At 38.1% G+C, this 25,804-nt stretch overlaps 1 protein-coding gene across 3 annotated transcripts in view; it reads right to left on the reverse strand.

The window, feature by feature from the left end:
- TBL1XR1 (TBL1X/Y related 1) overlaps positions 1 to 25,804 on the reverse strand; it is a 169,508-nt gene that overhangs the window by 11,528 nt on the left and 132,176 nt on the right. For all 3 annotated transcript variants that reach the window (XR_013995750.1, XM_081087462.1, XM_081087463.1), the window contains exons 4-10: positions 15,759 to 15,904; positions 13,497 to 13,719; positions 12,700 to 12,832; positions 12,187 to 12,328; positions 9,300 to 9,363; positions 9,114 to 9,211; positions 7,843 to 7,903 (exon numbers count right to left, since the gene is read on the reverse strand). Coding sequence is in view for 2 of the 3 variants with exons in the window: in XM_081087462.1 (XP_080943588.1) it covers positions 7,843 to 7,903; positions 9,114 to 9,211; positions 9,300 to 9,363; positions 12,187 to 12,328; positions 12,700 to 12,832; positions 13,497 to 13,719; positions 15,759 to 15,904 (867 nt within the window). In the remaining variant the exon portion in view is untranslated. The remainder of the gene's footprint in view (positions 1 to 7,842; positions 7,904 to 9,113; positions 9,212 to 9,299; positions 9,364 to 12,186; positions 12,329 to 12,699; positions 12,833 to 13,496; positions 13,720 to 15,758; positions 15,905 to 25,804) is intronic.

Raw genomic sequence — 25,804 nt, forward strand, 5'->3', positions numbered from 1 at the left:
AATAGTAACTGGCAATATTGAGACTAGATATATTATAAATGGGTGTTTTGAGCACTTAGATTAATAATCCAAAAAGTACGTCATGTGTGCGGGCTTACAACTATGGAAAGGAGAAGAACAAGATGAATCACAAGAAATTAAAGCACTTATGACTCAAAGAAATATTTACTCAGGGTTTTGAGAACTATATATAGCAATACATTTTTAAAAAGACAAAGGACAACAGTGAAACCTAATTTCACTGGCTAGAGACTAATCAGGTAAAACACTAAAATCTAGAGTGCAGCTCAGGGAAGCTAATGGTAGTAACATGGCCAGACACTCCTGAAGAACTAGCTTCGGGTGTATTTCCACAATAAGAAAACCGGGATCAGGAACCTACCTGGACTGAGTCAGTAAAGGAAAGTAATACTTACAAGATGGAAAAATGACTTACTATGAAACTTACTATGCAGGAGGTATTAAATCCTCTCCCCAAGCAACCTTATGAAAACTACAGTGGTATATAAAAAATATTAACATAAATTCACCTACAAAAATTTCAAATTACAAGAATTCCCACCAGATTAAAAAAAAAAATGAACAAGACACAATTTTAGAGTGGGCAAGTGGCGTGAATGGCAGTATGGCAGTGACTGCTACTGCCATAAGACAACTGCTCAGGATGGTCTCCTCCCTCCCTAGTATAACCTCTTCACCAGTCCCCAGCTTCTGAATGCCTGGGTGCTAAGGGCTCCTCCCAGAGGCAAACTTCTTCAGAGAAGCAAACTTCTTCAGAGAACCACACTGTTCTGTTGCTTCTACTTACCCAAAATGTGGCTAGTACCCAATTGTTGGGGGGCGGAAGGGTAGGTTAAAAAAAAACCCTAGCACCCTTGGCTCAAATGAGAGAAATTCTGAGGTGTAAACACACCCGCCAGAACCATGTCTGATGAGGCTGAACATGGGCTGTTTCACCAGAAACCCTCCCTTCCTGGGCACTTCCTCTTTCCCATCCTGCTTCCCACAGTCCTCACTTGTCTCTCCTGGGAAGGTTTCCTTAATAAACTACTTCACTCAAATGCTTGGCTCCAGGTCTGCTTCTGAGAGAATCCAACTTAAATCAACCAGAAAATAAAACTACAGGCCAACTTTGATTGGCACCGTGTGTGAACTCTGCTGCCATCTGTGTGCATCACGATTCTCAGAGTAATACAGATGACGGCTGGTGTGTCAGCCACTCTCAGGCCACTCCTTCCCACTCTGCCCTCCTGTGCTCCGCACCTTGGGGCTGACTTCTCCAATCACACAGTACAGCATCCTGTGCCTACGGAGTTCCCACAGTGGAAGACACCGTCATGAGCCCCAAGGTCAGCAGAAACAAAGAAGACAGCAATTTGTTCCATTTCTTTCAGGCTGGGACTCTGGCAGCTGCTGGGATTACTCCATGTTGCCTGTGTTTGCCAGGCAGCCTCTCCTCTAAGGCCGGGGCATTTGGTTCCTGCTGCCTTCTCTAAGTCTTAGGTTTCTGGCAGTTGTTAAACTCCGAGTTACCTCATATTCCTCTGTTTTTCACTCTTCCAACACCTCTGCAACTATTTCCTTGTATTAAATTCCCTTTCTTGGAATACCTGGTTTAGAGTCTGCTCTCATGCCTGGAATCTGAGTAACTACTTACACTACACTTTCATTTTTATCATTAAATATATGACTTAAGATATTTCAAAAACCATTTTAACAAAATGATACTTAGGTAAATAATTTGATCAAGAAAGAAAGAAAAAAAGTGAAAAATAAAATTAATTCTAATAAATTGCTATGAAGAAGGCCAAGTATCTGTTCAGATGCACAAGAGTATTAACTTGGCACAGAGCTGTCTACAAAATCTTAGTAGATGAAAATAAGAAGTAGTATTCAAACAGAATACTGTTAGGTTCAAAACAAAAACAAAGTGCATGAGCAGGTACACGTAACTGAAGGAGGCTGGGAATGCTGCAACAGGAGCTGGGTGATTAATGCGTCTGCGATAGGACTGGCTCGTAAGGTGCAAAGGTTACGGATTGGTGCAATCTAAGAACACATACCTCTTTACTTCATATTTATTCCTAAAATAAAATGAGTCCAGGTAACGCAAGTTCTTTAGGACAGAAATAGACCTCTAACATAAAATGTACTTTTATGTAAGTGAGAGATGAGAGGTGTGTTCACTATTACTGGCCTCGTTTTACACATAATGAAAGTCTAAGAAAAGTTAATTTGCCCAGGGTAACACACTTAAAATCTTGAAGCTGAGATTCAAATTTCTGTGTCCTCCAATTCTGATTTGTTTTTGTTAAACTATGCATCCTTTGTAAGTTAAAAAGGTAATGAACAAACCTATGAGGGTAGGGAAGAAAGGCATTCATTACTCATTTGCTTTTTTTTTTAAACAGCTTATTCATATATAATTCACATACCATAAAATTTACCCATTTAGAGTATATAATTCAATGATTTTGATATATTACATTAACTTTTAAATATTGTGATCATATGTAACATAAAATGCCATTTTATTAAGTGTAAAATTCAGTGGTGTTAATTACATTCATACTGTTGTGCAACTAACCATTAAGCAACACCTCCCTGTTTCCTCTTCTCCCCCCCCCCACCTCCCCCCCCCCCGTCCCTGCTAACCTTTAATCTTTACCTCTTATCTATATACTAGAGGCCTGGTGCATGAAATTCGTGCACTGGGTGGGTGTCCCTCAGCCCAGCCTGCCCGCCCTCTCACAGTCTGGGAGCCCTCAGGGGATGTCCTACTGATGGCTTAGGCCCACTCCCCACAGGAAGCGGGGCTAAACCACAGTCTGGCTGCAGTGGCTCGGAGCACGCCCCCCTGGGCGGGTCCATGGGTCCACTGGGGGCCCTGCTCCCAGGGCAGAGGGCATGGCGTGCCTGCCCGCGAACCCCTGGCGGGAGTGGCCTCGGAGCTGCGTGGCGCTGTACTCCCGCCAGGGGCCTTGCTCCCTGGGCAGAAAGGCTCCCATGGCAGGCTGCACAGTATGCCTGCCTGAGAACCCCTGGCGGGAGTGGTCTCGGAGCTGGGCGGCACCTGAGCTGGGGGTGGGCTCTGAGTCACGACGCGGCCGCCCGGATCCCACCCCCAGCCCTAGTGTGTGGTGTGTCGGCTGGGGCTGGGGGCGTGCTCTGAGCTGGTCATGACGCAGCCTCCTGAGCTGGTCGTGATGTCTGGGCCTAATTTGCATATTTCTCTCTTAATATATAGGATATTTGCTTATTCTAGTTATTTCATATAAGGAGAATCATACTGTTTGTCCATTTGTATCTGGCTTACTTCACTTAGCATAATGTGTACAAAGTTAGCTAATGATGTAGCATGTGTCAGAACTTCATTCCTTTTTATGACTAAATAATAAATTGGACATATAGACCACATTCTGTTGACTATGACCTGGGAGTAGAATTGCTAGGTCACATGGTAATTCTATGTTTAGCTTTTAGAGTAACTGCCATACTGGTTTCCACAATGAAATGTACCATTTTACATAATTACTACAAAAGTATAAGGGTCCTAATTTCTCCACATCCTCATGAACATTGCTATTTTTAGAGCTGTCCTGTGTTTGAAGTGGTAACTCACTGTCATTCATCTAGAATCATGATTTATGCATTATACAAGAGTGTACACAGGGGAACATTTAGTACAGAAATTAAAATGTAGTAATTTAAAAAACAGATAATTCCATTTCTGGTCAAGATGAAGTGACAGGGATCATATTTGCCTCCTGCCCCAAACAACCAAAAAAATTTACAATATCCTATTTAATAAAAGGGTAATATGCAAGTTAACCATCACTCCATCACAAAGATGGCGGCGGCCAGTCCTCTCAGCCCCACTGGAGTCCCCCAGTCGGGGGGGGGGGGGGGAGGGGGGCCTGCTGAGAGTGGGCAGTGTGAGCGGCCTGGCTGAGGGGACCCCCCCCCCCCCCCAATCCCCTGTGCACGAATTTCGTGCACCGGGTCTCTAGTACAGTGGGGCCTCGACTTACGAGTTTAATTCGTTCCGTGACAGAGCTCGTAACTCAAATTACTTGTATGTCAAAACTTAAAGTGAACGAGTGAGACATGTGATGCTGGGCTGATGTTGTGGTGTTCACTGTGATGTTCGCTGCGCCAACTAGAGGTGGGGTATCTGAAGCTGGCTCGTAACCCGAATTTTAGCTCACAACTCAAAGCAAAAAATCGACCGAGAGACAGCTCGTATCTCAAAAAACTCGTTAGTCGGGACATTCGTAAGTCGAGGCCCCACTGTATATGAAATAATAGTTCAAGACATTGGACATCAGGCAACAAAGGGCAGTGAGAGAAGGGAAACCCAACAAACAATGTGCCTTCAAAACTGTCTGAGCTTATAATCTAGGGGAAAAATGTCCCCATCATGGCATAGGAAAGAGAAACCTTCCTAGGCCGAGATCCATGACATTCCTGAATTGAACAGCCAAAGCTGAGAAGGCAAAGGCAGCTAAAATTCATAGGACAGAGTACTGGAAAGGAGAGCGCTATGCAGAGAATTCTAAAAATCTGCAGTCAGTCCTACTCACATGTTCAGCACTAATGTGTGAGGATACTACCCGAGATGGGAATGCACAACTCAGAAAGATTAGAAGAAGCAATGCCCGCTGCACAAGGCTGCGGACAGTGCCTGTCCACCACTAATACCTATGTTAGAAAAGCAGAAAGGTCTCAACTCAGTGACCTCAACTTCCAATAGCATGACACATAAAAAGAAGTTAATAAATTATGGAATTCATCAATATTAATAACTTCTGATCTCCAAGGACATTATTAAAACAATACAAAGAACACAGACTGCGAGACGCTATTTGGAAACACTTGCATCCAAAACATATAAAGAACTCACAAAACTCAAAAAGAAAACATAATTAAATAAAAAGTCCAACGATTGAAAAAGGCATTTTACCAAAGAAGACATAAAGATGGTAAATGAGCACATGACAAGATGCTTAACATCATTAGTCATTAGGAAATGCACATTAAAACCACAGCGAAATATCACTACACACATCTTAGAGTGGTTACAATTAAAAAGACTGACCATATAAAAAGTGCTGGAAGAATACAGAGAACTACCCACTGCTGGTGAGAATGTAACTCCATTTTTAAAAATGTACTCTGGAAAACAGTTTGGCAGTTTATTCACAAGTTAAACATATACCTATTGTATGATCTATTCATTCTATTCCTAGGTATTCACACAGGAGAAATGAAAGCACAAATCCATATAAAGATTACTTGTGTACATGAATGTTGATAGTTTTGTTTGTAACAAGCAAAAACTGGAAACTACCCAAATGTGCTTCAGTAGGTGATAAATAAATGGTGGTACTTATTTACATAATGGAATATTACTCATCAATTGAAAGGAAAGCAAAATAATTATGCAGAGTGAAACAAGCCAGACGAAAAAAGAGTACATACTCTGTGATCCCATTTACATCACGTAAACTAACTTCTGGTGAGGGGAAGACTACCAGTGATTGCCTGGGGAAGGCGGGGAGAGACAGCACAGGGCCAGAAGAAACGTCTGAATCCAGCAGATGTATTTCAGTGTCTGGAGTGTGGATTCAATGGTATATGCATATGTCAAAACATACCAAATTGCACAATTTAAGTATGTGTTCAGGGTGGGGCAAAAGTAGGTTTACAGTTGTAAGTATATGAAACAATTTGTATTATTATTATTTATAATTATTATATTATTTTCCATACAAGCAACTAGAAACCTACTTTTGCCCTACCCTGTATTTTTGGGGGGGTTGGGGTGGGGTGTCAATTATACTCCAATAAAGCTGTTTAAAAAACCAAAAGGCCTGGCAAGAAAGAATGCCATTGGTAAAAATATCATTTACTAGTGAAACGACTTTAATACCATCTACCACATCAGGTTGTCACAAGGACTAAATGGGATCATGTATACAAAGAGCAGCATCTCTAACACAAAGTTGGTACATGTTGTGTAGTAGCTAGTAACAGTACCGCATGCCTACTTATTTCAATACGCCATCACTTTGGGGAGGTAGGAGAAACTAATAGGCAAAGAGCCAGAGGCTTAAGAATTCTATTTGGGTGAAAACTAGAAGCAAAGGTGAACAAAAACTGATGTGTAAATGTCTACTAATATGGTAAACTGTAATCAAGCTGAACTGTTTAACATTATGCTTGCAAAATTATGTTCCTCAGATACTACAGAAAAATAATTCTGTACCTTATTGGATTTAGTCAAATTAAATAGAGACAGAAAAACAATTTGCCAGAAGCTGTAAGTTTGTTTTAAAACTGATGCTGTTTATGAAATAATAGTTCAAGACATTGGACATCAGGCAACAAAGGATGGTGGTTCCTGAGAGAAGGGAAACCCAACACACAATGTGCCTTCACAATTGTCTGAGCTTATAATCTGGGGGAAAAAACGTCCCCGTCATGGCATAGGAAAAAGAAACCTCCCTAGACCAAGGTCCATGACATTCCTGAATTGAACAGCCAAAGCTGAGAAGGCAAAGGCAGCTAGAATTCATAGGACAGAGTACTGGAAAGGAGAGAGCTATGAAATAGTATGGGGCAAAAGTAGGACGAAATGGGGTCATGTATACAAAGAGCAGCATCTCTAGCACAAAGTTGGTACATGTTGTGTCTGTGAAAAAGATGTGACAAAGATCTGAAAATAACAAGTTACTACTTTAGTCAGCCTCCTACTGAGAGCTCTTCTTAACCAGACCAAAACCCTGAAAGAAGCAGTTAAATCGGGAAATATTAAAACTCCTGTTCTAATAGTTACTAGGCATCTTGGTCCAGTTTAATATCAGCTACTGTCATCAGGAAACTCCCTGAAAGCAAGTACAAAAGTTCTAGACTGCAAAAGAGCCCATGTAATAAACTCTTTTCTCCACTCATCTTGTTATACACCTTGCTGTGTGGCTATACGTCATGGAGAATGGAACACAATATTTTGTGGGTCAGACCTATGGATTTAAGTATCAATTTATTTCTTAAAAAAAATCCACCTATAGCACCAAAGTTCCAACAACATTGGGAAAGCCTAATTTTTATTTTATGTACACAGGTGGACTGATTTACATACATCAACCCAAAACGAGAATATCTAAATTGTAGAAGTTTATACGCTATTTTCACGTACATTACTTAGTTTTAGCCTCATAACAGATAGGCATTATTATCCTTCATTTACAGATAAAGAAAATGAGGCTCAGAAAAGTTAAGTGAAATGCTCAGTCTTTTTAGTTTTTTTAAATATGTTTTTATTGATTTTCAAAAAGAGAGGAAGAGGGATAGAGAGACAGAAACATTGATGAGAGAGGAACATCATTGGTTGGCTGCCTCCTGCATGGCCTCCAATGGGGACTGAGCCTGCAACTGAGGTACGTGCCCTTGACCGGAAATGAACCTGGGACCCTTCAGTCCACAGGCCAACCACCGCTCTACCCACTGGGCCAAACCGGCTGGGGTGAAATGCTCAGTCTTAAAGCTTATTAAATGGGGTGAAACTGAAATCCAAACCTAGACCTGCCGACTCAAAAATCTATGTCACCATTAAAGAATGCCAATCAGGCCTCCAATGCTCTGTTATGATACATTTCACAGAAATCTTTGATGATCCTGACAATTAACAATCTGAAACTCATGGAATATCAACCCTTCAGAGAACTAGTAACCAGACTGATACTTGATAGTTCAAGATTTTAAATGAATTTAAGCAGTTAAAAGTATAATTAGAAAAACAGGGGAAAAAATCCAGTTCTAACGTAAATTGTAAAGAGTTACCTGAATGAAAAGGAAACTGCTGCTTGGCTTCACCAGTGTGTGCGTCCCAAATAATGGTTGTCTGAGGTTAAATAGAAAAGAAAAAGACATTGTTACGAAGTTGAAAGGAATTTATTATAGAGGCATGCCTTAGATTCCTAACTATATTAAAGCAGTATGAAATGTCAGAGTGGAATTAATAATTCACATTTACTTTTCGCAACAGTACAACCAGGTTATACTCCACATTCAGGGTTGGGGGGAAGGAGATATGACTATTAAGTAGTTTAATTTTTCCCTGATGATTTTTCATCAGTCAACTCACTTGAAATAACAATTATTGGTTTGTCTTCAATGTACCAGACATTATATTAGACTGCTTAAAAAATTCCACTGCAATAGAGTACTTAATGTACGATTTTCATAGTTCTTCAGCTATAAGGAGAAAAATTCTTGGTTTACAAAGTAGTCAGCTAATTCTCAGTATTAAGATTTTTTTAAAGCCCACATTTATATATAAAGGCAGCTTGAATGTTGACAATATTTAAAACAATGTCTTTTATATTAATTACACCCAAGCATGGCATATAATGGCTGTATTTACCATTCCTTTTCACACTCTCCCACCACTGATTTTATACCGTTGGGGATGGAGAGCTGCACAGTAAAGCGACTATTAACAGGGCTTTCCCCTCGCATTCCTGGCCTCCCTCACTTTTCTTTCCTCTTTTCTCTCTACTTCCTTTTGACAATACACCCAGTTACCTACAAGCATGTATTCTCCTAGGTTCATGGGAAGGGGGATGATCTAAGAAAATAAAGGAGAAAGAAGGCCATATTTTCAGCCTGTGGGTATTTACCAGCTTAAGTAGGTAAAAAAAAGCTAGAAAGACCCTGCATTTCTTACATTTTCAATTAAGCACCAGAAGTTCAGCTAATAGACTGGCTCTAAGATTTCCAATGGAATCACTCCAGAGCCACACTCACTGATGAGATAAATTAGAAACTTTAGAAGGGAAGCAAAGAATATGGGAAGTGTGACATTCATTACAGCTCAAGTTCCAGCAAAAACAAGGAGTGTAGTCACACAGATAAGAATAAAAGGCATTTTATTTTGTAGGTTCAGAAGTGAGCCGACAGAAAATCTAAGAAAGTATTTCTATTACTATCATAAATTCATTCTGGAATTTCTCAAATATAAATATTTTAATGCTTATGTAATTAAAAGAGAAAAATATTCCCTTATTACATTAACCTTATATATATATAGGTTTAGTTTAATGTTCTTTTACCTTGTCTACTCCAGCACTTAGGATGAAATTTCCTTTCTTATTCCATTTTAATGCAAATATAGGGCCTTTATGTTGCCCTAAGGTGCTAGCAAGGTTACCTAGTATTTAAAAAAAAAAAAATTACATTACTTCATCTTTATAACTTAAACCAACAACAACAAGTGAAAAGAAGAATGCTTCATTTACCATCTTTAGTCCATATTCTGGCAAATCCATCATATGAACCAGTTGCTAGAAGTGTACCTTCACTCTGTTGGAGAAACACACTTCTTTCAATTATGTAATCCAGAAAGGGCATTTAATTGTTATTAGAACATTTCATGTTTAAATCTTAGGTATGGCAGATCCTTGACATTCTCTGCTACAAAATCTTTTTAGTTCTGCCCAATTGGGAGCGCCCCCCAGGCTAGGAAACACCCTTCACTGCTGGGAAGCTGGAGCTTTGGCAGCACCGAGCCAGCCTATGTCTAAATCTCAAAAAGCAGGAACTGCTCCGGAGCAGGACCACATCGCTCCCCTGCATGCTGAGGTCTATGGCATCCTTAGAGGCACATGACTAAAGAGGGGAGGCTAGTAGACTGGAAAGGACATCAAAATCATCGTCTTTTAATGATTCAATGTAAGTAAAAAAGAAAAATCTTCCAAAATATCTCTATGATTAAAAGGTTTTACATGACCCTCTTTAAATCTTTTACTGTCTAAATAAAGTATGTTGCATTATACTAACAATATTGCTGTTTCAGATGATCAGATTCTTAAATATCATTGAATGTTTCTCTCCTTTGTTAATTCTTTCCCAATATGAATCCTTATCAATAAAAATTCAACACAAGAAAAAGAGTCAGAGAAGAGTATAGGTGACTCGACAGTAAAAGAAGTTGAGTAGTTTCCTGGAACCACTTCATTAGGAGGAGAACATTCCAGTTTCTCTAATCTCATATGCCTTGACAAATGGCACAAGGGAAGGACAGTCTATGGACATGCGAGTCACAGAGTACACGGAATAGACTGTTGCTAGGATGAGTAAGCCTTATTGGAGACACAGAATGAAATCCTGTCTTACCCAGTACTTTCTTGATGCTTTTTGGTAAGGGAACCAAAAACAGCATCTTCCTTTTCAGACCTCTCAGGCCACTTAGCTGTATAGGTAAGTGACAGACAAAAGCTAGGTCTGGGGGCTGTAGAATCAGACCTGCCAGGACTTTAAAAACCCCTATGGTTCTGCCCTAGGACGAAGCAGCCATGTTGAAGCCAATAGCAAAAGCTTATTTCTGGGCTCTGCACAATGGGAAGTTTCTTTTTTCTTTTTCTTTTTTAAGTATATTTTTATTGATTTTAGAGAGGAAGGGAGAGGGAGAGAGAGAGACAGAAACATCAGTGATGCCAGAGAACCACTGATCGGCTGTATTCTACAAGCTTTCTACTGGGGCTCGGGCCAGCAATCCAGACAAGCGCCCTGACCGGGAATCAAACTGTGACCTCCTTGTTCATATGTCAATGCTCAACCACTTAGCCACACCTGCTGGGTGGGAGGTTTCCCAAATATTTTAGTCCCCAAATGTTTTAGCTCATGGACCACTAAAGTTAGAAAAAATGTTTGAACCATCAATATGTCTGGCTCTTGTTTTAGTCATGAGAAAGAACCACTAATCAAGGCTAATGTTTTTGCCTTTTAGTGGAAGATGCAAGTACACAGTGAATAATATATTTTTGAGAAAGTCCATGTTTTAAAATTAATTTGCATTTCAGAATCACCAAGCTCAACAAATGAACGTTGGTTTACCATCTTTTTTAGTGTAAACTATGTAATTCATTAAATTAACATGGTCTCTGAGCCAAATAGCTTAAGGATGCTATAAGATTTTTGACATAAGCTATATAAGGTCACATATTAAGATATTAGTCATGACCCCACAACAACCAAATAATACTGCAATGTGATAAAACCTCTTTTCATTTTTACAACTGTCAACTTTGTAAGGGAAAGGTAAATACATTACTGGGAATTTTAGAAAGGAATGCTAAAACAGAACAAAATAAAACATAACAAACAAGAAAAAAACCCTAGTTATGAGTTCTGGAAGAATTTTATGGAAACAGAACTTTAGCTGGAGTAATCATTTTTAGGAATAGACCGCGTTCCTTGGGATAACATTTGTAAGGTCCCTGGAAAGCCCCACACAAAGCTGTTAAGCAGGAGCCAGAGGAGGAAGGATGGTCACTTGCTGAGGAAAGACTAGCCAACCCCTAAAATTCTTGGAAACACTGAAATAGTCTAACAGGCTTTGGAGGGGGTGGGGGGGGACAGAGGGGAGGCCGGAGGAAGAAAGGTAAAAACTGGATGCAAAGTTAAAAGGCAACATGGAACAAAAGAAAATATACAGGAACCTTACAAATGCGAATTTCCCACATATTAATCATAGGAATGGAAAAAAGAAAATGTTAACCATGTATTAGAAAGTACAGGGGTGAAGCTTTATCAACAATAAAAGTCAGAATAGTTAAGTTATCCTTAAAAGATATTAAATCATATATTGAATCAAAGAATTATAAGAGTACTACAGCTAGAATAAAGCTTGGAAGTAAGCTAGACTAATGGTCCCTAAAAGGCAGTTAGTTAGCAATGAAGTTTTCATCAGATCACAGCAAAATGAGAAAAACAAGAACATGTTTTTATTATATAGCTTTCTCTTAACCCCAGCACAGGACTTACTAGCTAAGGACTTAGTATGTGCCTGCTATTGATTTTCATCTATTTCCTCATTTATGTAGCTACCATTACCACACTTTTCCTATACATGGGAGGAAAAAGAAGCAAGCGGCCGACCTCCAACCTTAGGAAGATTCTGCTGTTAGGCCAACAGAAGAGCTGGAAGCTGAACCTTGGTCTGACTGCTCAAGGGCCAGCCTTTGTTTTTAACGTATTTGGGAAGGAGGATTCCTACTTTATTGTTCTCATTAGTTAGTGAGATTTAAAAATATCTGAAAAAGGGCCAAGCCCCTGCCATCAGTTTAAGGCTCAAAGAAGTGAATTAGTAATTACATCCACCATGGACAGTACAGTGATACTCACATTCCAATCTAGAGAAGTCACGTCCTTGTTGCTGGGGACATCTTGCCCTCCTTCTCGTATACAATGTCGAAGTACTAACTGTGTGGAACCACTGGTGCTATTTTCACTAAGATTCCAGATTCTTGCTGTGGAGTCTCCAGACCTAGAAAGTATGAAATATATTTTAAATCCTCTTAATATTCTCAAGTATTCCAGAATTAAAAACAAACAAAAAACACCAACATAATTATATCCTAAATTACTAAGGCAAATAAAACCAGAATATCAGGAATTTCCATTTCCAGTATTTTTTCTCTGTCTCCATTCTGAGGGCCCCAAATAACCCCTGAAGTAGTGAGTTTAATGAAAACTTCCAAGGTTACTTTATGAAGGAATGAAGATTTATAGAGGCAAAATGAACACTAATAAGCAACAACAGAAACCTAAAAAACATAAGTAATGTATTTATAAAATGTAATAGGTTCAGTAAGATATTTTTTAAAATCCATTTTAGTTTCACTTTGAGAAACATACCCCGATGCCAAGAGATCACTAACAGGGTTCCAGGCACAGATGAACACTTCAGATTCATGGCCCCGTAACACAACTGCCTTGTTAGGAGGGATTTCAACATCCCCATCCACCTCCATCATATCAGTATGATTATCTGCAGCACAGGAAACAAGTGGAAAATTCCAGTCAGGTAATATTGCAACATGCTGGGGAAATCCCTCCTTTATAATACTGAGTGTAACTTGATTACACAGTACTTATCACATGGAGAATAAATTCTTATCTTTAGTCAAGTATGGCCAAGATATATATATCTGAGTGTGTGTTTAGAGGTGGGGGTTAGAGGATGAGGGTAGAGAAGGGCTGCAAAAGGTTAGACCCACAAACATGACTAAAGTGATAAAAAGATTTGAACATGTAATCCATGCCAATACTATTCTGAGTTCCCGCCAGTAGGGGTTGCTGATATCATTCCTATAACATGGGAGTTGCCTTTATAGCTCCATGTCAGAGTGTCACTGTATTTGTTAATGACTAGTGTTACACATTTTATTTAGAAATCAAATGCAGACACAAAACTCATTTAACCATACAAAAATAATTATCTAAATATTTTTTTTAAACAAAATAAAATCCATTAATGTAAACCTCACTTTCTGAGCTTTAGGAATGAAAATCTGAACTGTGTGGTAAGGGTTAGGGGAACAAGTTGGCATAAATGATAAGTATGTTGTGATTTCAGCTTCAAAGAGGTGACATCCCTATGAAGCAAACATTTCTTTTGAAAAGGAATTTTAAAAAATTCTATCTCAGCTCACTTGCTATAGTATGTGCCCCATTCTCCTCTCCATTTGCTGTGTTTTCTCCATTTTTTGCAGATCCTTGTTGGTTTGTGGCAGCTGCGGCAGCTGCTGCAGCTGCTGCTTGTTGCTGTGCAAGCTTGTCTCTGTAAGCTTGTTGTCTTGTTTGCACTACATCAGGCATTACGGCATCTATCAGTGACAAAGACTCTATTGGTCGACCATCGAACAAGGTACCATCCTGGATTTGGAAAAGAAGAAAAATCAAAGGTGCCATATTTAGAGTAATTTGTATTCATACAAGTCCACAGCAGAAATGAAAAGCTTCATTCCAAGACAAAATATTTTAAGATAATTTTCTGAATGTGCATAAGAAGGAAAGGAATCAGAAGGAAACTGAAGAAGCAACTGCAAATAACTGTTTTAAGTTTTCCTTCTTACCTGGGTTCTTAGTGTTATATGTTGCACATATAAAGCTGAAATACTGAAAGGAATAATAAAAGTAGGCCCAGATAATAGAACGGTTTATTAATTATATTCCAAAAATCTGTTAGTCAAAAGCAATGACCAAAATAAAATCATTCACACAATAAGAGATTTGGTACCACAGTATAGAAAATATTTCTTTAAAACCAAAAACTTTTAAATACCTTGGTTGGACTTTAAAGTTTCTTGTGATTTGATTAAAACAGAAAGACTCCATATATTATGCCATACGACATTTCATTTTACTAATGTTGGAGTGCAAGCAAGCACAGTCAGGTTTAAAGACTTGAAGTTACACACTGGTCAACAGCAGCTGGCATCTCTTAACCAGTGCTACTCAAAGTGTGATGCAAGGAGCACATTACCTGGTAACTTGTTAGAAATGTAGATTCAAACCTACAGAATCAAAATCTCTGAAGAGCTCAGGAACTGCTTCAAAAAGCTCCCTGGGGAAGTCTTATGTGTTCTACCAGTTGAGAAGCATCCTAACTCACAGGCTGCTGCTCTTTAATTTTATGGACTTGCTGTAATTTTCCAAAGCTCCTCTCATGGATATTAGGGGCTTCACAATTAATAAAAGTTCTCCAGTGAGCACAAGGAGAGATACAAACACAGAGCAAGTCAGAAATAGAAACAGTGCAAATTAGCCAACTTGATATGTATGTGAAGCAGATGACCACATACTCCTGACAATCTGCATTGTGTGACCGGGGCTCCAGGCTGCAATCTTTCTAAGCTGTCGAGTGTAATGGAGTATTTGAGGAATAGGTGAAAGTATTTTAATTTATAAGTAATTTAAAAATAAGTATTAAAACTGACACAGACACATTGTGGAGAACTATATTAAATTTACACAAGGTTTTCGGATAAAATGAGACTTCATCTCTGGCTACTGCTAGAAATTGTTTATCACCCTCTGTTAAGGATATTTTTGGAGGGAAAGTGCTAAAAGACAGAACACGTTTAATTTAGTATTAGCAAATTTATCAGTTAGAGATGAGGAAAACAAAGACAATGAAATCAATTTTAGTATACTATGTAACTACAGTAATAAATACTGATATAGAAACCATGGATGCTTCAGTTTTAAAAACATTTGTTCACATATTTTTGCGAAAGGAAAGGGGAACATATTAATCTCTGAAATGAAAATAAGGCAAAAGCTCCACATATCATAAATCCTGTCCATATATGAAGATTTTCAGCTGGACCAGGGTTTGCAACATTTTCTGTAAAAGACCAAATTGTAAATATTTTAGGCTTTGCAGACCGTAAGTTCTCTGTCACAACTACTCAATTCTGCCATAGTAGCACAAAATTAGCCGGACAATACGTCAATGAATGAGCATGAATGTGTTCCAATCAAACTTTACAAAAACAAGCAGACAGGATTTGGTTTATGGGACAAAGTTGGCTGACACCTGAGTTAAACTACCGATACTGGTATATGGGCCTTAAATAGGCACTAATATCAAGAATTAGCTTTAATTATGAACTGCTTTCCAACATCAGGTATAACCAAATAATCAGAAATTTTCTGATTTTTTCAGACCATCAATGCTGTTGTTTTAAAGAAAATTATTTCTTACTGTTTACTTATAAAACCATTTATAGTGAAATAAGCTACAGATAGCGGTCCTCACCTTTGGGAGCCAACATGCCTTGCCTGTGCAGCCTGACCCCTACGTTAGAAACAACACCACTCAGTTGTTAACCCAGAGAAGCTGAAGTCAGATAACAAATGAGCAAACAAGCTATCAGATTTAAGAATTATTTGAAATAAATCTTCCTTACCTCATTAATACTAACTTCTGCCTCTACATACTGTAGACCTTTCTGGATGATAGAAATCAATGCAGCAGGTGGGACAAGGGCACCATTTATGTTTGATTGACTGATATGGCTTTCTATACCAAAGGTAAACGCCGAATGAGAAAATCCTAAAAGCAAAAGAAAGGTGTAAGAAGTTATTTTCCTAGTGGCAGCATGCTGTAAGACACAAACGAAAGATCTCTATAATCTTTCAAAATCACATCCCACACCTTTAAAATCCCAGACTGTTAGCTAAGGTCAAGTGAATGTTTTTAAACAAAAGAAATATCAAAATTCAAACATGTTAACCTTTATTATTTTCCTTTAATTATGTAATGTACTATTATTTAAAATTTCTAGTACATGTAGAATTTAGCTGCAGCACAAATTTCCTCTACAAATAGCATCAAACTTTAAGTTTGAAGAAAGCATTTGGAAACCATGACTCAACTGCTTCACGCAAGATAATTTAGGCCAAGATAAATTAAGTGACATTTAATAAATTTTCATAGTATATTTAAATCTCTGCATACAAATTGTCAAACACCTTATAAATCCAATCTTTTGTAGGTTTTTAGAAACTATTTAGGAAATAAAAAGCAAACTAAAAATAATATAAGAAAATTGAAATGTAATAATGAAAAATAACTTCATGCTTAAAACCCAGTGTATGAATTAAATGCTAAAAAAAAAAAATTACTAATTCTTTGCCACTTAGCAATAACCCACCTAAATGAAAGTGTTAGAAAATGAGTTAGCAAGTGAAAATCCAGTCTGTCTCCATTAGCAGTCCTTTAATTTTTATTTGTAATACTTAAAACCAAAACTCACATAACAAAATCTTTTTATGTTAGCCTTGCTCTTTAATGCAAGCCAAGTTCAAAGTGAAAAGTGAAATTCTATACAATAGCCCTGGCCGGTTTGGTGCAGTGGATAGATCGTGGGCCTGTGGACTGAAGGGTCCCGGGTTCGATTCCAGCCAAGGGCACATGCGCGGGTTGTGGGCTTGATCCCCAGTGTGGGGCATTCAGGAGGCAGCCAATCAATGATTCTCTCCCATCATTGATGTTTCTATCTCTCTCTCCCTCTCCCTTCCTCTCTGAAATCAATAAATAGATATTTAAAAAAAAATCTAGACAATATCCATCAGAGCTCATCACTAAGTAGCAATTGTCACTAATGTATTTTAAACAATTAAATTATGCATATAATACAGAATGTTGAGAAACCTTCACACTAAATAAAGTAAATGAATATGGGCTTATTGAGGTCTTGGTTAAATGGATTTAACCTATATAACTGTTGTCTAGCCCAGGTTTTTAGTACTTAGTCCATGTCGTTTACTCTTTGCATTTTATGCTTCCACTCTTAGGCTCCATGTGGCACTTAAGAACCATCTATAGTAAAGTACTGTGAGCTCACAAAGAGCATGTGCCTAGGAAATATTTTAATTGTTTAATAGACAGACTTGATTAGATACCTAAGTTGATTTTCCTCATGGCTCCTTCCCTCTTTGGAACACCTAACATTTCCATTCCTGAAACTGCCCATAGTGAGAAGTGAAAAGATGTTACCTTTTAAGACTTTCATTTTAACCTCATGATTTTTCCAACAGGCAACTGTTATTAAACACATTTATAGTTTTCAGCTTAATCTAAGCTCACAGGGATGGCTAGAAACTCACCAACAGGAAAAACTCACAACTACTTGAATATGAATGGAATCCAGGAGAATGAAGACTAGAAAGGATGGGGAGAAAGGATGAGAGATTTTCTCTTGAAATCAATAAGCAGTGAGGTAGGAGATTTTGTTTTTCATTATATACTCCTCCCTGAATAAATTCTGCAGTAACTCATGAATAGGAAAAAAGCTAAACAGCCAAGGCGCTTAGAGATTTAAGATTTAAGACATTAAGATTTAAAAGTAAGACTTTAAGATAAATAGTATTTATGAAGGGTCTTCACCAGGTACCATGCATATATAATTGTATTATTTTATTATCAAAATTAGCAAATGGAAAAACAGCTGTTAAGAAAGTAAGGATTCATTCAGAGACCATTAACTACTACACTCTATTGTTCCTACCGAACAGTTAGAATATGGTCAAAAATAAAGCAAAGGCAGAGTGCGCTTCTGGCTCACTAACAGTACACAAAAAAAAATCACATCAGTGTTCTTCTGTTTCAGCTTACAGTGTTACAAAGCGGTGATAGCAGTGCATGAAATATTAAGACACCTTATTAGCAAGTTTTTAAAAGCGTTTTGATTTCATAAGCCTTATAAACTGTAGCAAAGTCCATGATTTTGGCACTAATTCATAAGTACAATTTGTAAAAATAAAAATCATTACACTTAAACACTATTAATTAGATGACATAGTCCAAGCTTATGTCCAAGAATATCCTAAAAGTTGCAGGTGGATATCCAACAGATGTCCATTTTTGGCTGGAACGTTGCATATATCCTTAATAAGGTTCTATGTAAGTGTGCTGGGCTGCCTGAAGGAAGGATTTATGTCTACTATTCAGCCAAGGACAGAAGCTATCACCAGTGCTTATATCTATCTCAAGTTATTGCACATTCACTTAGAATGTTCTCAAACAGCCAGAATACAACCCTGAAGTGGTCATTAGCATTGTTTTGGCACTCATTAATGTTTACTCTAAAGAAGGTTCACACGTAAACCTCTATGCATACAAATGCTGGACTTAACTATCATTTTCTCTTTATTTGTAGTCATAACATTACAGAGCAGCTTAAAACATGTTCAAAATTAATTTTCTTCTTGACCCTTCTTAAAACTTCTTTTTCCTTAGAAATTTCTGACTTTACACCCTCACTCCCAACCCTGTTGCTGGCGTTTCAGCATTCACCAAATCCTATCAATCAATCCTACCTCTCTGGTCTCTTTCATCAGCTTTCCTTCTCTGCCAAAACCTGGAGTTTAGTTCCATGATCCCTTGCACTATTCCTGTCATAAGTTCCTTTCCTCTCCTCCCCAATTCGTACATCTGCCACATCACAGTTAGAATACTACTTGGAAAACAAAAACTGATCGTATCACTCCTTACTTGGGCACTTTCGATAATTCTTTTGGCCTTCATAATAAAGGCCAAACTCCTAAGTATGCCACAATTACTTTTGTAATCTGACCCTACTTATCTGTCCAGATTCATCTCCCCAATTCCACACCCCTACACTTCTTCCCACTGCACATTTAAGTGGTTAACATTACTTGTAACACCTCGAATATGCTCTTACCTCATCCCTTTGGGCCTTATGTATTCTTATGCTCTTTTCTCCTAACTAAATGGAGGTGAAGTCCTTCCTTTCACTGCCCTCAGGTTGACCATTCTCTTCTGTGCTAATCCTTTCATATGTATAGCACTTAACACACTGTGTGCGTCTAAGGTTCTATGTAAGTGTGCTGGGCTGCCTGAAGGAAGGATTTATGTCTACTATTCTTTCCATTCTGGAAGAAGACATTACCTAATTTATCCCGTGCCCAGTAAATATTTGTTAAATCAGAATGCAATCTATATAATAAAAGCCTAAGCCAGTGGTTGGCAAACTGCGGCTCGCGAGCCACATGCAGCTCTTTGGCCCCTTGAGTGTGGATCTTCCACAAAATACCACGTGCGGGCGCGTACGTACAGTGTGATTGAAACTTCATGGCCCAGTGCAGAAGTCGGTATTTTGTGGAAGAGCCACACTCAAGGGGCCAAAGAGCTGCATGTGACTCGCGAGCCGCAGTTTGCCAACCACTGGCCTAAGTGACTGTTATGGCAGAATGACCAGTCGCTATGATGCGCACTGACCACGAGGGAGCAGACACTCAATGCAGGAGCTGGCCCCTGGTGGTCACTGCACTCCCACGGGGGGAGGGCCGCTCAACCAGAAGCTGGGCTCATGGCTGGCGAGCGCAGTGGCGGGAGCCTCTCCCACCTCCACAGCACCACTAAGGAGCAGTGAGCCGAGTGGTAAGGAGCAGGTGGGCAGTAAGAAGAGAGGGCTCCCAGACTGCGATAGGGCACAGGCTGGGCTGAGGGACTCCCCCGCCCTCCTCCTCGCCCCCCCCCCCCCCGTGCACAATTTCATGCACCGGGCCTCTAGTTTTACTATAATGTATCTTGACACATCAGAAAATCTATGAATCCAGAAAAAGCATATGACTTACTTAAATCTTCCTGGAAAAACAAAAATAGAACTTAAACCAGGGTTATGCTAGAAAATATTTCCATTTATCCGTAAATGTATATGTAGGAAATATTTTTTCAGGGACAGCTTCTGACTCACAAAGTAGAAGGCAAAAGGGATCAACCTAAATCTGTGCAATACTGAAGTCTGGCCTGACAGCCTAAATAGCATCCCTTCTTTTCAGGGGTAAGAGCAAGTCTGATATAAAGACTATCTCTGAATCAAGTACTCCACACATTCGCTAAGGTAATTAAGGTTTGGGAGGTAAAAAGGAGATTCCAGAGTAGAATGATAGTAATTCAGTGACAAAGACAAGCAGTGGCAGGGGTGTGTGTGGTTATTCATGAGACCACACACCATTCCCATGTGAGAAACAAGATCACAAAACCACCATGTTCTGAATATTGCTTATTTCAGGTGTCCCCTCCCTTGGGATGACAGAGATTGTGTTCTCAAAGGCAGAGTTAGTCTTCAGGAGTCGGCCACTCTACAAACAGAGAAGACAGAACAAAAAAATGGGCCCTGTTCCTCATGGCTATGATACTGGGTATCTAAAACAGAGGGGGTGGGGGAGCAAAGCTTAACTATTATACAATACAGTGCCATAGTCTGGAAGGAAAATCTAATTTGTACAAGGTTCTATATTCAAGCCTCAGGTCAGAAAACCCTAAATAATGCTATCCCTGCTCCCAACTTCACACACCCTTGACCCCAAATCCATTTCCACCTATGTCCTACAGACGCAGAGTTTTTTTACTCTAAAAGTTCCACAATCATTAGTCATGGGGATGTAAAAGCACAGGGAATATAGTAAAAAATATTGTAATAACTACGTATAGTGCCAGGTGGGTACTAGACTTATTGGGGGATCATTTCAGAAGTCATATAAATGTTTAATCACTATTTCGTACACCTAAAACTAATATAATATTGTATATCAACTGTAATTGAAAAGTAAACAAATTAAAGTTAGAATTACAATATGATCCATCAATTCCTCTCATGGTTTATTGTCCAAGAAAAATAAAAACATGCTTGAACAACAACAAAAAGTTCCACAATCAAATGCTTAAAGATTTCAGAAAAGGTAAAAAAAAAAAAAATAGGGGAAATCATCCTATGGGGGATCTTTGATGTTGAAGAGTTAGACTCAGCACTTACAAAAAACAAAATAGAGGAAAATGTGAAGAAAAAAGTAATACAATAACAAAACCCAATGCAACTGTTAATATGTTTGTATTTCTTTTTTTCTTTACATATTGTTTCCCCCCCCCAAAATTATAATACATTGGCTGTATAATTTTGTGCCCTAATTTTGCTCTTAAACATACATACAACTATAAACATTTCGTTTAAATCATATTTTCTGAAATAATTTTATTGTTATAATATTCAACCAATAAATTTAGTAAATTCATCCCAAAGCTGGACAGTTGGACTTTTCCAATATTCACTATTTAAAAAGAATCTTGCTTCATTATGTGTATAGGTTTTTGCCAGGTATAATTTCTTTTCTCCTTAGGATGGACTCCCTCAAAAGTTGAAAGGGATGTATATTAGCATTTTAAAGGAGTTTTCATGATTGCCAAACTGCTTTCCCCCCAAAATTGTGCAAATGTATAATGCCATCAAAATCTGTTTCCTTATACTCTCACTATGCTGAATATTCTTTAAAAGAAAAACAGAAAGATTATTATTAAGATTGGACAAGTTCTGTTTGGCAACTATTAAAGTTGTCTTTTAACAAGTATATCAGCCGGAAATACGTAATTGAAATTTCCTCTATCAATCAGAGAAAAATAGTTATTCAGGTGACAAAAAAGAATTGATTTGGAAGTATAAAAGTACAGTAACTGCTAACATTTATGACAACTGTTTGCTGTTTATTGTTAATTAGCCATCTATACAACAACTATATGTCAAATGTTAATGCATATTTTATTTGCTTATAAAGCAAAACTCTGTATAACTACTTGCTCTTTTGTAGCTGACCATTCTACTAATATAAATTAAAAGAAAGATTAAAGGTGGGTATTCCATATCCAAGCTTTCCTCACTCCAGTTCTTCATGGCTAGAGGCACATTACTATAGCCAGTTTCACCTGACTCCATCCTGTCTGCTGGTCCAGTCTGTTTATAAATGGCACCAGCAGGAGGGTATGTGGATAGGAATGTTTATCTAGCCCAGTTACCTGTATCTGAGCCAAGAGAAACTACACTGTAACTTGATTGCTGACATTTTACTAGCCATTGCAGGGGTTAAAACAGAAATCATTAAATTATTGTCCCAGCTGGTTTGGCTCAGTGGATAGAACGTCAGCCTATGGACTGAAGGGTCCTGGGTTCGATTCTGGCCAAGGGCACATGCCTGGGTTGCGGGCTCAACCCCCAGTAGGAGGCGTGCAGGAGGCAGCTAATCAATGATTCTCTCTCATCATTGATGTTTCTATCTCTCCTTCTCCCTTCCTCTCTGAAATCAATAAAAACATATTTTTTAAAAAAATATGAAGGAATGGATTTTGATGTTACAGGTTAGAACCTTAATGTTACCACATAAACATACAGGTTAGTTTGTACCTACTATGATCACATCTATATTTCTAAATTAAGTGTGTGTGGGGGGGGGGGGGGCTTTGATGGGTGATCTTATGAACCAGGGGTGGGGAACCTTTTTTCTGCCAAGGGCCATTTGGATATTTATAACATTATTCATGGGTTATACAAAATCACCAACTTAAAAATTAGCCTGCTATATTTGTTCAAACATTTAATTAACTCACCCCTAATACCTTGGCGGGGCTAGAACAAATGATTTCTCGGGCCTTATACGGTCCAAGGGCCAGACATTCCCCACCCGTTATAAACAAATAGGACATGGGAAGTAAGCACCATCTCAGAAAAAGTGGTGTGGTGCAAGGCCTATATCCAGGGAAATGCGCTATCCCTTTGTAAAGGGCAGAACACAGTGGAGAGCTCAGAGGGTGGGGTGCAGGAGACAAGATGCTCTTCCATGAACCAAACCCTTTAAACCTACATATATTGTTACTTTCTCATAGAGACTGTATGGCAAGACAAACCTCAGTTCTAAAAACAGGGGAATTAAAACAAAATAATAGTATTCAGAATCACAATCTAGAAAATAACTCAGTAATAAGGACATGCTGTTTTTGCATTTTCCAGTTAGTCTTCAAATACAACTCTTCATAATATCCAACATTCAAGTATATCATAAACAAACATGCAAAAGACAACAGTTAAATCTACAATGAATAATTCTCCCCCAAACCAAATACACAATTTAGGCAAAATGAAATTATATATTACACAAAGGAACAAAAAAAAAGGGTGGGGGGTGCCACAAAGTTCCCAAATAATTGCCAGGAACAACTTCTCTAGAAAAAAGTAAACTAAAACTGTGAATAACTACATCAGAGGCAAGGGAAACAACAAAATGCAAAGGAGGGGGTGACGGGGGCGTTAAAAAAAGTCCAAACCAGGTTAGCTCTTCTGAAAGTATCACTGTATTAGGAGCTGTTATACAGATATAATTTAGAGTGTACTACTTAGTATTTATTCTGCATATGGTTTCTAGTTTATGAGTTATTAAGGGCAATCAAGTTATTGATGCTCATGGGTGAGCGCTAAATAAAGGAGCATACTGAATCAAGTCAATCGTACTCACAGTACTACATGTAAAATATTTTCACTTTGTTGAATATATAACTCTAATTCACAAAAGTATAGAATGATGATGAGCAAAGTAATTTGCTTAGGGTGAACTTTCTAGAGGTAAAATTGAGAAAAATAAAAAGAGGCCATATATCACAATGTAATCCCTTTTTAACAAGCAACAAAGTTTATAGATGTGGCAACTGAAGATCTGAGAAATTAAGTAATTTGGGGGGGAAGAAAGGGACTTTGAACAGAGTATATCTTCTAGTGGTGATAAGAGTCACAATAGTAGAATGCTCACCACTTAAAGTATTTAAGATGAAAACAATTCAAGTAATTTATCCCCTCTGGAGCTGGATACCATCATCCAGTCAGTGTTAAACACTGCTTGTTGAGAACAAATATTAGACTTCTTACTGAAAAATTTCTAAATCCCACCTTTAGCAAAGCAGAATGAAATGTTCATAAGGTGCTTTTTGGAATTTCTGACTAATAGCTTTTAGAGAATGAGACAAAGAAGAAGGAAATTTTATTTTCCTTTGTGGTAAGTCTTTGCAAAGCAGTATTTAATGTCTTTGCACAGACACTGTCTTTGTCATGATTTCTTTTTTCATATCTCCTAATCCAATTCAGTACTCTTATGGAGAAATAGCAAGATTCTAGTTTCTTCTATATTGCTTTAAATCTTTTAAGAGAAATATTTATGGCTTAAAAAAGTAATTTACATCATATTTCTTATATATTTAATGACTAATTCTCAGTAAGTATCCTTTGTGATAAAGGAATTTCTGGACTATCTGATTCCAAGATAGAATCAATTGCAAACATGGCAATTTTTATGTACAAATGGAAATCGGAACCAAGAACAAGCCTTTGGAGCAGTGGAAGTCCTGAGATGGGTTAGATTCTGAGCTCTGTCAGAAACCTGACAGAACTATACATGTTTTAAACTTTTCCCATCTCCTATTTCTAGAAGTAATTTCAAAAGAATGTCTGATAGTATCCTTTATGATATAAACATGCCTGATCATTCCTGGAAAACCTTACCTACAAATACAAATATACCACTTTTACTGGCAGCTCCCTCTTCAGGAGATAGTCTCACATTCCAACTCTCAATGTGTACATTTCATGGTTTCTATTTTCTCTCAAATGGTTATTAGATATAATTTTTCTTTCAAGATATTGTGAACAGCTACATACTTGTCTGTCAAGTTCCAATTGTCCTACAACTAATTAATATAGACCAGGGGCTTTCAAACTTTATTATGCCTTAACAGTGATGGCGAACCTATGACACGCATGTCAGAGGTGACACGCGAACTCATTTTTTTGGTTGATTTTTCTTTGTTAAATGGCATTTAAATATATAAAATAAATATCAAAAATATAAATCTTTGTTTTACTATGGTTGCAAATATCAAAAAATTTCTATATGTGACACGGCACCAGAGTTAAGTTAGGGTTTTCAAAATGCTGACACCCTGAGCTCAAAAGGTTCGTCATCACTGCCTTAGAATCACCTGCAGCATTTGTAAAATGCAGATTCTTGGGCTCCATCCACTGTTTTCTAAGTAATTCTGATACAGGTGGTCCAAGGATCAAACTTTAGAATTCTGGTCTAGGCAATTCTTAAATTTATGACAAGTTGCATTCCTAGAAAAAGTGCAGTAAATCAAAATGTCATCAGTTGAGCCCTGGCAGGGTGGCTCAGTTGGTGTGAGTGTCTTCCCATACACCAAAAGGTTGTCGGTTCTAGTTCTTGTCAACGTGCATATGGAAGACAACAGATCAATGCCTCTCTCTCTCTCTCTCTCTCTCTCTCTCTCTCTCTCTCTCTTCTCTCTCTCTCTCTCTCTCTCTCCCTCAGCAATAAACATAGCCTCAGGTGAGGATAAAAAATGTCATCATTTGAGTCTCATTCTCTCCTATAAAGTTACAAATTTTATGAAAGGGCTGGTTTCACATTTTCAGAGATGTGGCTTAACATCATACTTCATCACCAGTATACTGCTGTATAAAGTATAAAACCTTTTCAAGAATACATAAAGAATAATTAAGAATACAGTAAACAATTATAAAGGACTTAATATAACTATCAGTCTATCTTACAAAACCTTTTAAAATATAATTCTTGCCTTATTTTTACTGCAACATAA

The sequence above is a fragment of the Myotis nattereri genome, assembly GCF_964212035.1.
Source record: "Myotis nattereri genome assembly, chromosome: 3".
NCBI lineage: Eukaryota > Metazoa > Chordata > Mammalia > Chiroptera > Vespertilionidae > Myotis > Myotis nattereri.